The 17,977-nt window shown below is 43.0% G+C and overlaps 1 protein-coding gene across 3 annotated transcripts in view; it reads left to right on the top strand.

The window, feature by feature from the left end:
• The window catches only part of LOC144522500 (zinc finger protein 536-like), a 24,006-nt gene extending 6,914 nt beyond the window's left edge, over nucleotides 1-17,092 (top strand). For 2 of the 3 annotated variants that reach the window (XM_078257616.1, XM_078257615.1), the window contains exons 2-4: nucleotides 1,738-3,550; nucleotides 9,741-10,673; nucleotides 16,593-17,092. In XM_078257616.1, coding sequence (XP_078113742.1) covers nucleotides 1,945-3,550; nucleotides 9,741-10,673; nucleotides 16,593-16,828 — 2,775 coding nt within the window. In that variant the 5' untranslated portion in view covers nucleotides 1,738-1,944 and the 3' untranslated portion in view covers nucleotides 16,829-17,092. Of the gene's footprint in view, nucleotides 1-1,737; nucleotides 3,551-9,740; nucleotides 10,674-14,144; nucleotides 14,183-16,592 lie in introns of all 3 variants that reach the window. The other variant, XM_078257617.1, reaches the window with a different exon arrangement.
• Nucleotides 17,093-17,977: the final 885 nt, after the last annotated feature.

Genomic DNA, 17,977 nt, shown 5'->3' with positions numbered 1-17,977 from the left:
AGCAGACAGGTGGCTCACACCAGCCAGGCATGTCAGCTCTTAATCTGTGTGGTTTTGTGTACAACATCTTTATGACTGACTGAGGTTGCTACGGACCATAGGCAACAGCAGCAGCAGGTGGCTCCGATTTTATTTGGATGCCTTTACATTAAATCTAGTAGTTGTCTTGATTATGAATAAGATTGTGTGTAGCTTTGGTAACTCTCTTATTACTTGCCTTACTCATGCTTTCAGCTAGCTAGTTGTGAAAGACAGGTAAGAAAGAGCACATGTGCTTTGCTGAATAAAAGAAATGCACACACATTTATGCAGCATTCAAAGTTATTTGATGCTGCAGACGCATAGCCATTTAAAGTTGAGTTTGATCAATCATTATTGATTGGGCGCAGACTTCAAATTGGATACACTGTACAATATTACACATCCAAGGCTAACGTACAGTAATGACATTAATAGAGGCAAATGCGATAATAGCTAAAATGACCGTAATCCGTGGAATGGGTGGGAGGTGGGGGGTGGTGGGGGGGCGGCATACTATGCCCCCCCACCCCCTCCGGTTTTGGTATTTTTGGTATGAGTGCTAAGGAATACCAGTTTAAGAAAAATGAAGTGGATCAACTATATTATAATAGAATTTACTCACTTTTTCATGTCAGATATGGTTAGGTCAGTACCATATGGTTACATTAATTTCTGATCTACAGCTCAGAGCAGACACGCTGCTCACACACACACACACACACACACACACACACACACACACACACACACACACACACACACACACACACACACACACACACACACACACACACTACTGCTGCCAGCCTGCCAGCTTTTTATCTGTGTGGTTTTGTGTACATCATTTTCATGACTGACTGAGGTTGTAGTCCAGGATGATGTAAGCCTGTGTTAATTCAGTGTGGACAGTGCCGGCTTTGTTCTGTGCCCTTTTGTACTGCACTAGAGCTGTGCAGAGCTCACTTATGTGACCTCTACCATTGTAGCACGATGTGAATTTGAAGCTTTGTTTTGCTGCTGCAGTTGAATGAAAAAAAAAAAAGGAAGCTGGGCAGGGGAGAAGTGAAGCATATTTTAGCTTTCCATTTGGATATTCTTCCTTTAACTTTAGTTTGCATTTTTACATCATCAAGTTGTTTATTTTCCTTAGTACTCCCGTGACATAATTATCCTGGTAAAGGTTTTTATTCAAATATGCAATAGACCTGCTGAAAAAGCTTAACACTTTTACTTTAATCTTTTTTTTAAAGCGCAGATTTGTGAAATGCAAAGGAAGGGCAATGAAAGCAGACAGTCTTTGATGTTTGTGCTGCCTTAGTGTTGTGTGTCAGTACAAAAAAGAGATCAAGACAAAGATTTTCACCTTACCCTTTAGTAAAGATGAGATATTTGTTGAGGAAGCCTTTGTGGTTCGACTTATCAGCATTTTCACGGTCTTCAACAATAATCTAAAACCACAGGTATACATTAACACAGGATGACGAGAGTCAGAACCTACTTTGCTCTATTTCCTGACCTATTTGTGGTGCATCACTGGCATTATATACCAGCTGCAAAAGTAGAGATTTACACCCTTAATTGACAGCCGAGAGCCCACTGACATTATACTGTACTCACCTATTCTTGGGGTTTCTGAGGGGGAAATTAATATTTGAATAATTTATTTGTTTTTGCAGAATTAGAATGCACTTAATGTTCCTTTTGTTTTCTCTTTAGGTTTGAGCTACAAGAAACAGACATTTCATCCGAGCAGCATGAATCAACATCCTGTTTCAGCTGAATAAGTGCAAACAGTCAGCATACAGTTCACTGCTAACCTTCCGATCGTCCCACACAGACACCTCTGACCACCATACTGTAACATCAGCCAGTCCCTGAAAGGACAGCTTCATTACCCTGTCCACCCACCCAATTAGGAGCCAGATGGCGCTTCTGGCCAATCAAATCATGGATGCAAGGATTCTCAGCAGTATGAACGGGAGAGCAGAGCTTTCCCAGTTCCTGAGAGTCACCAATCAAAGCATCGCCTCCCAGGTAAATTCCACCCAGGAACAGGACAGCCGCAAGAACAGGAAGTATCCCTGCCCTTTGTGTGGAAAGCGCTTCCGCTTCAACAGCATCCTTTCCCTTCACATGCGCACACACACTGGCGAGAAGCCATTCAAGTGCCCATACTGCGACCACAGGGCTGCACAGAAGGGCAACCTGAAGATACACCTCCGTACTCACAAGCAAGGCATTCTGGGTAAAGGCCGTGGGCGAATTAGGGAGGAGAATAGATTGCTTCATGAGCTTGAGGAAAGGGCGATACTAAGGGACAGGCAGACGCGAGCTGGTCATGTTAGCCAACAGCAAACATCGATTATAAACCAACTTCAAAAGCCCCAACTGTTACAGACTGTCCCGACACAACCCCCATTCTTAACTAACTCTGGTGCTACAAAGAGCCAGCCACACGCATCCACATCCCCTAAGGTGACTCCCATCCCTGATAATCCCATCCAGCCCCAACCCATCGGATTCCGCTGCTCATTCTGTAAGGGGAAGTTCAGGAAGCAGCAGGAGCTTGAGCGCCACATCAGGATCCTGCACAAACCCTATAAATGCACCTTGTGCGAGTTTGCTGCCTCACAGGAGGAGGAGCTGATCGGACACGTCGAGATGACGCATATAACTGCCGATTCGGGCTTAGGGCAGAGGCCCGCGATGGGGGCCGGTGACAAGAAGAAGCCCGCTGGCGAATTCCCTTGCGAGGTGTGCGGCCAGACCTTCAGCCAGGCTTGGTTCCTGAAGGGTCACATGAGGAAACACAAGGACTCCTTTGAGCACTGCTGTCAAATCTGTGGCCGTCGTTTCAAAGAACCCTGGTTTCTCAAGAACCACATGAAGGTCCACCTCAATAAGCTGGCTGCTAAGCGTAATCTCCCTGCTGAGCATGACACCTGCGTTAATATGAACAACCTATCACAAGACCACCAGAGCACCCTCTACTCGCAGTACATCACCCGCATTAACAACAGGTTCCTCATGGCTGAGAGAGCCGACCATCAAGATTACAACCAGATACTTGCCACAGCAGGCGTTGACATGAAAGTTAGGGAGATGTTAGGGAGGATGATTTCCTCAGGTCCAGGCCCTTTGACAGATGCAGATAGCTCCTCTTTACTGGGTTTAAATCATCTCCCCCCTCCACTGAGCTCCACTAGCATGGAATATCTGCAGAAGATCACGTCAAACCGAGATACACTCAGCAGCAGCAGCAGCAGCTACCCAGGCTGGCAGATCATGACACCAGGGCTGCCTGTTGAACAGCAAATGTTCGGTCCTAAAGACCAGCAGCAGTGCTCCTCCTACCTGACTGAGAGATGTCTCCCTGTAAACGATGGGAAAGTGTGTCTCGGCGACCCAGACACTAAGGCCATCAGCAGACCCGGTAGCCCAGGCAGCGTGAGTCATTCTGGGCCAGAGATGGGGAGCTCCCACTCTGGCAGTGGCCTCGACCATCGACAATCTTCTTCTCCAGCTACAGGTAACTCAGTCAAGGGAAGCTCTTTCTATTTTAAGATCTCATTAAAGAGTCTGTTAAATGAATGATTTGACATGTTTCATCATATTTCAGTACAGTTTACTTGACATGAGAAGTACTACGCAGGCACTGCCCTACAAAGGTAAAAGACCTTAACTCGCCAGAGTGTGGAAGTGAGAAAAATTACTTGAAAGTTTTTTAGTTGTCCAGCCAAATGAATTATAGGTAGGACACTGGAAATCTGACAATTAGATGCAATGTATCTACATAAAAAAATCTTAAGCTCAAACTTGACTTTTGACCTCTATTTTTTTTTAAGTTACTGTACTCTGCCTTTGTATTGTCTGCAAAACGTGAAAGGTCACGCCAAGGCAAAAGGCAGTAACTTCCAAATGATCAATATTTGGTTGCTGATCACCATTTACAAAATCATTAAAGTAACATGTCTATAAAATGTAGTGATCATGGCCTGTATGTCTGATGCCTTGGTTTCTCCTGGGCTTTTAGACGTTACTGTTAAGACAACCCATTAGTTTCTCGAAAAAAAACAACGGAACTGACTCAAGATACTCATCCACATGATGAAGGATGTCTTGAATGTCCCAAAAATATCATTAACTTATTTTCGACCAAAAACAAAATTACTGCCTTTTGCCTTTGCAGGGCAGAGCAGGTTAATGTCTTAGTTGCTCTGGCGGGAGCTTTCCAAAGTTTGACAAAAATAACCCTGATGATGGCATCAGGGTCTAATGAATCACACTATTCAGTTGCATTATAGGAAAGGTAGTATATGGAGCTCGACCCATACTAGGAATTAAAAGTCAAATATCTGGTCCTCTGCTGATTTGATTTTTGAACAATCTTTTTTTAAAAACTTAATTTTTAAATTAAAATTAAGTAAACATTAAAAAATTTTAATGTTTACTTAATTTTTAATTGACAGTCGAAGAGTAGACAGGAAATGCAGGGAGAGAGAGGTCCCCACCTGAATTCGAACCAGAAAGGTTTACATAGTTTAATCTGTCTCTTGCAAGTCCCCCAACTTTATGGAAGTATTCTACTGAATCACTGGAGTGCCCCTTTAGTATTTTGTCAGTTTCTTTGCAGGATTATCTATATATTCTGAGAATTGGCCTCTAGCTCACCCAGTAAGAGCGTTCGCCCCATGTTGGCTGAGTCCTGCAGCGGCGTGGGTTTGAGTCTGAACTGCTGCCCTTTGCTGCGTGTCACCCCCCATCTCTCTCCCCCTTTCATGCCTATCCACTGTCTCTATGTAATAAAGGGGGAAATCTGCTTAGAATATCAAAACAAAGGATCCAGTTTCTGCATCTCGTAATCTTTTCTTTAAAAACTAAATATAAATATAAAGTAGCTAAGTGACAGCTGTTGCCTCATATTTTACTTCCCACTTAGTGTAGGTGGACATCTAGCACAGGGTCAGCTACACCACCACAGATATTACTGTCATCCACAAGGACTTTGTCTTCCTTTTAAAGATAATGGCATCATGTTGAATTGCAGGGATAATTAGTACCCTCTATTTTATATCCGTCACATCCCCACCCCTTGCCTACGGGGGCACAAGATGTTAATGCATGCCATCTGGTGTTTTTAATGATTTGATATATACCACCCAGTGATTTTTATGATTTGATCTACCACCTGGTATTTTTATTGATAGTCTTCTGTTCCACCTGGTGATTTGGATGATTTGGCTCTCTGGGTAAATGCCTTTCTTGTCATGGCATCCTGCTAACATGTTATCATGAGCCTGAATTACTGCTTTAACAGCAGTTGTTAAGAGAAGAAAAATAAATCCAAACTTTTGTTTCTTCATAGCTTATGGTTATTTTCCATTGGAGTACTGCTACGTTGTGTGCATCCAAGTCTGATGCGCTCTTGTGGGATTTGATCCAGCATCCTCTTAAAGGATGGCCGTATAGCAGAGATAAATGGATCAGGTTTAATCTCATTAGATGTTTTGTTTCCATATTGTACACACATACTGGTATCTGCATATTTACATGTAAATTCTCGCCGTTTATGGCCAAATCCCTCTCTGGTTGCTCTTTAAGAAATGTTCAGGCTCTGTTGTTTTTACTTTCCCTCTTCTCCCCTATCTCCAAGACCATACGGTGTCACTTCCAGAAACATTTATGATAGCTGGCTAACTGAGGATTTGAGTGCACACAGTTCTGGGATGGCACATTCAGTATCAGACTCTAATTTCAGTCAATATTAAGCATGGAAACTAATTCATTGTAAAGGTCAGGCGTCATTGCTTTAGTCAATGATGGATCCGGCAGGCTCTCTCTCCCCCTCTCCTCCTCTCCTCCTCTCCTCTCTGTTCTTAGTCTTGTGTAATGGTAGACTCACTCTGGGGGCTTAGCACCGCATTGTTTAGCTCTGACAATATATCCCAGAGACCTCTGCAGCTGCTCCCTGCGCTCACAATGACAGATTAATTAACACAATCACACACTGCTGGCCCTGGCTCAACACACAGGTCTGCTGCGGGACAGATAGGTAAATCCTACACATATGGAGAACACGCACCACTTGATGAGGGTTTAATAACAGGGATACGTTTTTTCGGAGGTAGGGGGTTGTAACTGATCAAGTCTGTCTGTCTCGATGGTTGGACGTGGAGAAAGAGAGAGGGAGAGAGCGAGTATTTTCTAATTCAGGAGAGCAGAGATGCTGAGGAAGAATTACCACTGCCAGATGTTCAGCTTGAGGAACATTGATTAGTCCAGAATTACTGGCTGCATTATTCATAGTCAGCCTATGGTGGTCATGAAGTTATTGATGTTCTCAATATGGATAGCAAATATAGTACAGTCATGGCTGTCAGGGTGAGAGACAGCTTCTTTGCTCGATACATCCAGATACAGTTCTGGATTTAGATATTTAACTACAAAACACCCAGCATCTTAAATTAGAACGCACGCTTTGATTTCAATGAAAGGCGTGTGTTACGAATTACTTCTCTCAATAACTCATCAGGACAGATTTGAAAATGCACTTTGACTTTAATTATAATTTGAGATTTAGACTAACGACTCTTTTTAAAATGATAAACTAATGAAGGGTGCATGCTTCGGGTCTCTGACCTACATTGGGCCAGTTAGATCCCTGCTCAGAATAAAAACATTCCTAACATACATAAAATGCTCTGACAGTTATTAATTAGTCCCATTCAATACTCTTAACCTCAAGGTCAGTGAGCAGACACCATGTAATGATGTCGTCGCCACATGTGTTTTGTCCCTTATTCCCTGCTTTTACACTTCTTTTACTGTACAGCCAAGAGAGCCTGAAATGATAAGCGTCTGTAAAACTGTGAATGGTAATATGAGCAGTGGTTTACCCAGAAACATAGATAAAGCAAGCTGCTGTACAGAGTATCATTTTTCATTTGGCTGTTCCAGTTACATCAGTCTATTCTTTGTGATTGCTGACAGTAAAAGCATCTTTTAACCAATCAGGTCCTTATCTAACTCGGGGCCTGTGTCTGTCCTAACAAATTCAGCTCTTATTCAGAGATCACAGTCAATCTGACTGGTTTGTCTAAACTGATTACCTGTTGGCTTTTCTGTCTCCCTCTCACTTCTGTCTTTTAATCCTCTTTTTAATTATTATTGCAGATATGAGGCTCAAATTAAGCTCAAAATGCTTGTTTCCCTAGCATGCAGATAAAAAGATTTACCCAGGGAGTTGTGAACACCTGCCTTGAAATATTGTTCCACCGTCTCCTGAATGCCATTTGGCTTAATTGACTTGGAAACGTCCCAAATGCGTCATTGACTATGTGGTCTAATTAATATTAATAATATATGCTATTATAAACATCAAAGAACATCTGGTGCCCCTGTTTTTCTCACCAGTCTTGTGTGTGACTCTCTCTCTCTCACTCTGTTTCATCTTAAACCAAACCAGCCACCATGTATCTCTGCTTTGCATTTCAGGTGCTTGATTGCATATGTAGAAAGAGCCAAAACCTCACTTTATATAGAGTTTGATATCTACAATATAACTGCCAAATACCTATGTAAGAATATAGTATGTGAGCCTGTGATTGCATTGACGGTGATATATGGTTGTAAATCTTAAAGCCTATTTCCATATGAAATGAATCACTCGTCCAAACCCAGCTGCATGCTTTTTCCATAGACACGGCTTACTTGAGGCATTTATTTATTTATTTACCTTATTCCTCCGCCTTGCACATCCAGTAAGGGCGGATAACTCATACGCATCACTTCATTAGATGCTCTGTGTTAGGTGAGAGAGGCTGGGGTTTGTAATGATGCAGTAATTGGAGTTTTGGTTGATAAATCTAAGCTCTAAAATTACTCCCCTCACATAATGTGAGCCTCGGCAGTGTAAGTAAATCTTAAACTGATTAAGTTAGCATGAACCAGGCAATCACAAAGATGGCACCCATCCAAAGGAAGAGGAAAAAAGGCAGAGTCTTCATTCTTTGTATTGTTTTACAGCTCTCATGTAGGCTGGCAAATGGGTTTAGGAAGGTCCACGCTGAACGATGAGGTCAGATATATGTGTTTTCTGCATTTGGAGCTGGCCGGTAATGTCATCGTAATTTAAGCCACAGAATAATTGAGATATATGGCGTGTCTGAAAGAGTTCCATTAAGCTGTTCAGATTTTTTTGTCTGTTACTGGAGACAAGGGTGTGGCACTGTTGAAGTATCTTTCCCGCTCTTGTACACCCACTCACGTCGCCATGCACATTCAATGTTTGCGGACATTAAATCAGACACACTGTAGATGCGCACACACACACACACACACACACACACACACACACACACGCAGTATAGTATAACCCATATACAGTACATACAGAGGTGACTGCCTTCCGTTCAGGGGCACCAATTTGCCATTTCAGCAGCGATTTTTCAACTTCATTAGTTTCAGCTCTCTTTAGGTAATATGTGGGTGTTATTTTATGGTTTTGTAGATTTTAAATAGTCAGAAACAGTCCTCCTTTTTTACTACCCTTCACCTTACTAAGGTGCTTTTTCTATTAAAGTTGGAAACAAAGTAAGGTAGCAACTACAGATCATTAGATTTAGATTTACCTCAAAGAATTATCTCAGGGTCAGATCTTGAGGTGTATGAAATTGATATTTCTCTAGCGCGGATGAATCACTGTTATAACTCAGATATTAGTCTATTAAAGAAGAACAATAAGACATCAATATGCATAGAATTAAATTAATGGTGGTGGGTTTATCTCCCTATCCCAGACGCATCCCTAAAAGACACAGTATAATGTATGACCTGACCTTCAAATGCCAGGAGAGTGTTGGGCAATAAACTGCCAATATTTGTGGCTTAATGGCGTCGGATGACTTTTACTGTAATTGGAATGGCAGCGAAACAGCTGGGCTGTTTAAAGACAGTGCAAAGCGGAGGTCTCAGACAATCACTAACTCAAAAATGGTCACAGGGAGTGTGTTTAACCCTGGAGGGAGTTTCTGTGATAGCTATAATGATTAAACTGTAGGTAAACAGAGGGAAGAAGACATTTACATTACCTTTAATTAAAAGTTATGGTGAGCACGATCAAATCTTGTTTCCAGATGGATATTTTTCACTTGCTAAAAGGAGGAAAAATTACCCGTTGTCATTTCCCACAATAATACACTTTGTACTTTTTGAATTATGGTTCCAACACACCATTTTTCAAGTATGAAGCAAAAATAAACTCAGCTACAGTAAATGGTGCGGTTAATCAGAACTGCTCACATGTTGGACTTTGTTATTTCTGACTGGGAAACCCACTTACTGGTTTTGATGGAATGAGGTTCTTGTCTGCGACATCTGCCTTGTTCTAGTTGCTTTGAATTTGACTGTTTATTATTTCTGGAAGAATCTTGTTTGGTGTTAACATCTTTGGGTGTGTTTATTGCACATGGTGGTGGCGTCCATACTGTAAAATGATGGATCACTGGAGCTGAAAGCTGATTACAAGCTTGATTTACTGCAGGGCAGCGCTTAAATCATTCAACTCAGCCTGGTGTGGGAGTGCAACATTTTTCATATTTAGACGACGGTTGTTGGTACATACTTTTCTCTGAACAGAATGCTCAGTATGCCTCATATACACATAGTGTCCTAATTTGATTTGGAATGTATTATGTCCCTGCTGTTATTGTCTGTGTTAGGTGAGAAAGTCTACAGGTGTCCACTCTCCAGTGACTACACCGCTGCACAGACTGCCTCCCTCGGCTTCCATCTGGATCGCTACCACTTCCCCCACTGGCAAACAAGCAGGGATCTTTCTTCTCCATTGCAGCCCACCAGCAGCAGCAGCAGCTCCAGCCCCAACCCCAACCCCAACCCCAAGCTCAGACCTAGATCCAGGGAAGACTGGAGCCCAGCCCACTACCTTGGTCTGGAGAGCCACAGTGATAACGCCCTGCTCATCAACAAGCAGTCAAGTGACAAAGATGCAAGTGTAGACGGCCCTCTATCTGCTCAAACCAGGAAGTCCCAGTATGAGCCTTTGGATTTGTCTGTCAGGCCAGAGTCTGTCATGCCTCATTCAGGCATGTCTCCTGCTGTACTGGTACAGATGTCTGGTGTTTTTAGTAATAGACTCTCCTCCTCCATTACCCGCCGGCTACAAAGTTACTCTAATGCCGCAGCTGAGCTCGGTGTGAAACCTGCATATCAGTGTGACCTTTTGGTGCAGGGAACAAAAGAAGAGATAAACACACAGAATGCCAGCTCCACAGGTCACGACGGTGAAGGTGAATTTGAGAAATCCGAGCAAGGGAGGGAGGCTGAAAATGATGATGCTGCCAAGTGGAAGATGCTGAAAAATAATATCCTGGAGCCAGAGGAGCTGGGAAAGGCGGATTTCCAGAGTCCTGGCGAGAAGAAGCATGACAAACCGGGAGCTTTGGGCAGAGCTGTGGCTGAATGTCCCATCTCCTCTCTGGAGAACTTGGCTCCAGGACAGCCAGATCACCTCCAGCATCAGGGCGGCCTGCTCTCCTACCTCAGATCCCAGGGGAACCTGAGCAGCGCACCTGCCAGCGCACACAAAGCCAGTCTGAACGATGGGGGGAACATGGAGAAAGATGTTGCATCAGGTGAGCATCTGCTTCTATATCATGTATGTCAAATGCAGCTGTCACTGATATCAAGATGTAGCCAGGGCTGCCTCCAGATTTGAAAGTATCTATTGCCACCTAGTGGACAAATACCGGTCCTTTTTTTTCATCTAGTTATCTCCTTTAAGATGCTTTGTACCACCCCATCTGAATGTGATATACCACTGCAGATGGCCATATAACAATATTACAGTTGGTTAACTTAATTCTAAATATAAGTGGCTGACTAGCATGCGTGACATTGTTAGCCACAAGGATGCTGCTATAAAAATCCACCAAAAAGTTTTTGACAGTGTCTCCACCCTCATCACCTGACAGAGGAAGTGTGAAGAGTGAGTGTGAGTGTGTGAATAATTCATGCCAGTTATAAACAAGACACTTCCTTTATACTTATAGCACTTTAGTTTTTTTTTTCCTTCCCAGATCGTATCTATGATCTCAAATAGGGACTAAAGAAGACACAGGTGTGTGGCACTGATTACCCCTACACTTTAAAGGATGATATAATCTCCTTGTGTGATAGGTTACAAATCACCCAAGCCAATGGAAGCCCACTGATGGAGAGGCTTAAGCTCTTGTGCTGGTGTGATATGCTTGCTGAGTGCAGATTTAATAATGCTGTCTCTCAAGAGAGGGAATCCAACAGCTGGGGTCTTTGATATGCATGTATTATGAGTGTAACATGATACACCTTCCCTCTGATCCCCCTCTTATTCAGAAACTCAATATGTTCATGTGAAAGACAGGAAAGTGCCTGTCAACTCCATTAGGGATTAACATCTGTTTCCTTTCTTTATGATTCCAACAAGCAAGATGTAGTTTTCTATTTGATTGTACAGATGGTTATTATAATATGCCCCAAAAGCACACCTCTCCTTCAACTCCTGTCATGGCCATCGCGGTGTTCATGTTTCGTTCTTGTTTTTATTGCGTATAATGCCGTTTGAATTACAAAAATAGATAGCATTTAGAAAAGCTGGCCGTTTTGAGTCGTCTATGAGTTTTGAAATCCTTTGAAAATCTAAGAACAGTTGGCATTAAACCACTTTTTAACCTTAACTACAGCATATATACTGTGACTATTGCTTGTGTTTCTCACCAATGTGATCAATGTATTTGTTCTCTGCTTGAAGTTATTTCAAGCATCCCTTGCCTTTTTGTTTGCTGCAGATTGATCCTGCACATATTTCTCTCTCTCCCTGAGGAGGTAGATGTCATAGACACAATAAACACCTGTCAGTCAAACTGGACATTGAGACGAGTAACTGACATTGAGAGTCTATCGAGTGTCCTCTAAAAAGTGAGCTAAGCAGGTGGCCCAGCAGCCTGTCCTGTCTGCAGTGCTGACCAGGTGGCTTTGTCATGGGGCTGTCTCCTGTTGCCCCCATCCTCTCCATACTGTATGGCACGTCGAGTGGCATGGTGACATATTGCCGGGCAGTTTGGACATGGAGTGATGTGTTTGTGATGACAGTTCAGGTCGGCTCCAATGTGCCAGCAGTGGTAATTGGCCAGATGGTGACCTCCGGTTGAACCTGTCTGCATGCTCATTAGTCTCAATAAGAACTTCCCGAGTGTTTTAAACAGAAACTCTCATCTCTGCACTGCATTGACTGAACCACTAGATGGCAACATTTACCACTCCATCAGTCAAGCTGTGGGAAAGCCTCTTAATATTTCTGAACCAGGTATTATGGCGTGCTTTCAATTTTTCACAGGCACAATTTGGACAACTGTTTTTTGAGAAAACAGTCACATATTGGATGCCTTGAGGTTTCGAGTATTATCTAACTTTCAACCAGTTAACCGGTTAACTAAATCACGCAGTGTCTTCTGTGACATCAGATCAGGCCTCTCAGACGCATGAGAACAAGTGAATATGAGAAGATCGATAAAGACAAGATTAAGAATGAATGAACAACAGAGGACAGAGAGAAAGAAAAGGCCCTGATTTTGAAAGGTTGAAAGGGGTGAGTCATTATCTCATTGTCTGACCTGTGTATACCCTCCGCGGAGAGGGTGACAGAGAGCGAGAGAAAAAGGAGAGAGAAAAGGAGCGAGAAAGATCACCATAGATGGAGATAGATGGAGCGACAGCGAGGTGAAAGAGGAGCGGTAGTACGGCTGTCTCCATGAGCAGATGTCGTTTGAGGGCAGCGAGAGGGCAGCGCGGCCTGCCTTTGTGCCTTGCTTCTCCCCATAGAGATAATGAAGGGTGGAGCACTGGGAAGGATGTGCAGTCATCACTCACTGTCTGTGTGCCATCAGAGCTCAGCCCTGTGTCATCCGTCACCATTCAGCTCCTCTGGCCCCCGTCGGCCCCGCCACTGTCATCATGGTCATTATCTCAGCCTGTGACACACAACACACTCCCACCGCACACATACACACACACACACACACACACACACACACACACACACACACACACACACACATACACACACACACACGCACAGGAATACGTGCGTGCAGGTGCAAACATATACACGTGTACCAACTCACGCAAATATGCACTTAGGCAGGGCAAGGTATGGTTTCACAATTTTTGATTTCTAGTGATTATATAATATCAGAGTTTCCTTACCAAAATCAAGCTTTTTTGATACCTTACTTTGACACAAAAGAAGCCAAAGTTCTCAAATGTTAAATGTTGGTTAAACAAAACCCATACAATAACTTTGCATAAATTTAAAGTCTAAAATTTGCAAAAATATTATAAAAAAAAAAGTGAATATCTGTTATATATGTATATTATGTTGTATACAAAAAGAAGAAAACAAATGTCTCAGCCCTACTTATGGCAAGAGTACTAACTTGTACTTACAGGAATAGTTTGACATTTTGAAAATTACGCTTTTTCGCTTTCTTGCTGAAAGTTAGATGAGAAGACACTACTCTCACATTTGTCCATTAAATATGAAGCTACAGCCAGGAGAAGGTTAGCTTAGCTAGCCTAAAGCTTGGAAACAGGGAAACAGCTAGCCTGGCTCTGTCTGAAGTTAAAAAAATCAGCCTACCAGTTCCTCTAAAACGCACTAATAAACACATTATATCTTGTTTTTTGATTTTGTTCATGAACCAGAGTAAAAACTACACATTATGGTTTGACAGAGAGTTATGTACTGAAATGAAGACTGAGGAGGCAAGAAACACAAGTGGCCAAACAATCATACAGCTTTTAAACAAACTCCCAGGTTAGCTTAACATTTTTGAAAGACAAAGTACAAGGTGAACAATAGAATTACAACTCAAACTGTCCATCGTAAAAACATCCATCACAGTATATAGACTGACTTCCTGGTTCATCTTTGACCTAGCATCCATGCTATAGTTATGTGCACACACATTTCCTGTGATTTTCCTTCGATAATCTGGCTGTACTGTTAGCTTGTTTACAATCTGTCTGATTGTCTGACTGCCCGTGTTTCTTGTCTGACTTCGTTATAGTGATGTTGCCGTGTTCCCAGATCTCAGCAATTACTTTGGTGAGTATAATGTTATCATAACAGATGCAAATGATGGCCAAGATTACATAAAGCCCAAGTTGTAATAAACCAGAACTGTCCTTTTAATACAGTCCAATGTCACTATCATACAGAGTCAAAGTCAGTAATCACTCATTCCGTTTTTCTTCCTTCACTCTTTCTATCAACACCACACAATCCCACCCCTCTCATTTCCTGTCCAGTCTATTTGTGCATCTGTGTATGTCTACGTGTATGTGTACGTGTGTGTGTGGCATATCTGAAGCTGTGGCTCGGGCAGCCTTTGAATGGAGGATCATGTGGTGAAGAGATGGATGGCTCCGAGCCCACTGCTGTCTTCTCTAATTGTAAAATATTAGTTACATTAGACTGTGGCCTGTGATTAATGGAACTTATTTGGAGGTTGCCCTCTCTTGGACCTCCCCTCTCCTCTGGTGGGAGGGAAGAAAGAACAGCGGACCCAGGGAGACAAGGAGGGAGAGAAAGAAAGACGATAGAGGCAGAGAGGGGGGAGACAAGCAGGGCAACAAGCGACTGAGATGTAGAGCCGAGACCTTTTGGCTTATTATTAACTGACTTTATGAAAGCATAATGGGCTATGGGATTGTTCACATTGTCTGAGTGCATTTACAAGATTTTAACAAGATTGAGGGAAATCTGTTCAGTCTCTCCAGTTACAACGGATGTGTACAATTTGGGAAAGTGGGATTTTTCAGTTCCCTACATGCTTATTTACACAGCAATGTAATAAGTGATATTAAGAGAGATTACAAGATGCCCAGAATCAGAAATGTTTATTATCTTGCTGTCCACCCTTATTTCCTGTTTTTCCACTGTCATTGAATTGGAGAAGTTAAAGTGAGACAGGTTGAGTTTTAACATCACAAAGTGCTCTGTACCTGGATTTTGACAAAGCTTTTCTTTTACTATTGTTCCTCCCAGACGGCTCACCCTCCCTCACTCAATAAGACTACTCTCTCTCTCTCTCTCTCTCTCTCTCTCTCTCTCTCTCTCTCTCACACACACACACACACACACACACACACACACACACACACACACACACACACACACACACACACACACAACCCTCTGTGCCATCCTGATGATATTCAGATGTGTCAGGCCTTATCCTCTCTCTGACTGGTGTGAATGCCTGTGTGTGTGTGTGTGTGTGTCCTTTACGGCCATCAGGTTATTATACACCAACAGATGGAGCATTACCTTTTATTGCTCACACCGTCTGTGAGTTTTCCCACTTTTCCCCCCAAAAACACCTTTTTTATGTAGATGTGAGAGCGAGTGTTCAGCTGCGTACAGCTGTCTCGGCTCTGATGAGGAGCATGATAGAGAGGAAGAGGCGAGGGTGGGGTGAAAAGGCTGAGACAGCCCTCAGTTTTTGGGAAGTGATGTCAAATGACATCAGCACATAATGGTTTACTGTAACCATGAATCACAGAAAAACACATTAAAGCGTTAGACAGAGGGGAAAAGAGAAAGTCATTATATGAGGTAACATCTCAAAAATAGCACAGCAGTGAACAAGGACACATGGCTGTCTAGGTAGACAGGTAAATGAGTCACCCAGCACAGTTTTTGTTTTGATCTTAGCAACACCTTCAGGCGTTGGTGTCTTACTGATTTTTATTGAGGTCAGATAAACTTCTGGAAGCTATTAACAGCATGTTTTGGTGTTTGTATCTCAAAGTTACACTCTGTGCTGTGTCGTGTAGGTTCACATTATTTGTAGTGGTGTTATGTAGCGGGCGCTACAGAGAGGGACAGACAGGAAGTTTTGGCATGCCTTGCCTCCCAGCTGCAGACGTCTGTCATTCCTCAACTCAACACTTGTGTGTGTGTGTGTGTGTGTTTATTTATGTGTGTGTATGTGTGTGTGTTTGTGTGTGGGTGGTGTTTGTGTGTGGGTGTGTGGGTGTGTGGGTTTGTGTGTGTGGGCAGGAAATATGTTACAATGAATTAGAACTTGCTGGCCTTTTCATAAAAGCCCATGAAGTGTCACATTGCGGAAAAGTGTTGTTATTATGAGTCACAGTTTTATTTTATTTAGACATTTTTCTACAGAACCACAGGGACTGTAGCACCCTATTACTAATAAGAAACTAGTTTGAGCCCCATTGAAACATCATTGTAAGTGTGTGGTTTTACTTCCCTCTCTGGCATTTCAGAGGCTCTGTCAAAGTTTAACGCCTCACCTGCCAACATCTGGTCTATAACACTGGAAACATGACCTGCCAAAAATCATGTTTAATATCCAGAATTATAATTTTTAACAGAACTCAGTCTCTTATTTTCACAAAGCTTTTTAATTAAGAGACACTTGAGTTTTGAGCACTGTAACTGTATTAGTATTAAGTCTTTTTTCTCTGTCTCTGTTCTTTGTCTTTCCCAGCTCGGAAGCCATTCCAGTGCAGGTACTGCCCCTACAGCGCCTCCCAGAAGGGCAACCTAAAGACCCACGTCCTCTGTGTCCACCGCAAGCCCTTTGACAACAGCCTCTACCCGGACCGCCGCCTCCGGCGCTCACACACGCCCCAGAGGCCCTCCAGATTGCCTCAGAGCTTCACGGGAGATAACCGTGCGCCAGGAAGAGACCAGATCGGCATGACATCACTCTGTGGGACTTGATGTTGTCATGGCAACAGCAGATACAGACAGTTATGATTATTGTTTTAGCTTCACCTCGAAGGGGTTAGGATGATTGAAATTGTTTAAAAAAAAAAAAATGTTAACGACCAACCTTGATGTACATTCCAGTGTTTACTTGAAGAGCCACAGTACGTATTTATCTGTAGCAAAGACGCTGCCTATAATAATAATAATAAAGTCCATTGTGATGTGAAAGTGTAGCGAGGGTATTTAGTGCCGTTCATTTTGTCAAAAGTGTCCAAACGATTTACTTGTGTTTACATGCATCTATCAGTTCAACACTTGTCTGATAGGGAGAATGTACCGTGCCTGCCCAAAGCACTTGTTCTTTCATCCAGTAAATACCCTGTGTTACATTTTTTTTGTAAATATCGCTCGATTTCCCTTCCAGTCCAGAAGTCTTGTCTATCTGTCAGGATATGGTGCCAGATGTTCAGGCTTTAATCGCAGCAGATGTAATGAAGTAGAATGTTGCACATCGGAGCTTCCATTTGTTCTGGATTCCACTCCAGGGAGAAAGCCTCTCTCACATATAATTATTGCCCATTAAGTCCTATGCTTCATGCCCTCGTGCTGGAACAATGCTCAATTAAGGGGAACCAAGGAAATGGAAAAACTGCAGAGATGCATTGATAGTAGTAGTAGTTGTGAATTGAGTAGAACCAGCCATGTGTGTATGTACCAGATCTGTCCACTACTGTAGTATGAAACGGGCCCAATCAACTCAGCTATTGTATGCTGCTACTGCCATGGATCGATGATAATTTAGCATGATCTGAGCTGCCTCAGCCTCCCGTGCTCTGTACACCCAGAGATCACCTTGGGCAGCTGTGTGGCTGTTCAGCCGGGGCCTTATAGCCACAGCAATGTGACTTTGACTGACAGTTGGCCTGACAACTCCATTCATGCGCCACCTGCTAGCTGTCAATCAGGGTGGCCATCCTGGGGCTATTGACGGAGCTGTCAGCCTGTGTGAGATGTGTCTGTCAAAGCCCACCCACTCTGCCACTCTGTCTCCCTGCCTGGGAAGTCTGACATTCGTTTACTGTCCCCCTTCCATCTCTTTCTCTTTCTTCCACTCTCTGTCTGTCCGTCTCCTGCCTGTTTCCCTTCAGAGACACGCCAGCC

The sequence above is a fragment of the Sander vitreus genome, chromosome 8, assembly GCF_031162955.1.
Source record: "Sander vitreus isolate 19-12246 chromosome 8, sanVit1, whole genome shotgun sequence".
Taxonomy (NCBI): domain Eukaryota; kingdom Metazoa; phylum Chordata; class Actinopteri; order Perciformes; family Percidae; genus Sander; species Sander vitreus.
The sequence above is the reverse complement of the archived record's forward strand: the minus strand, read 5'-3'. Positions and strand labels throughout refer to the sequence as shown.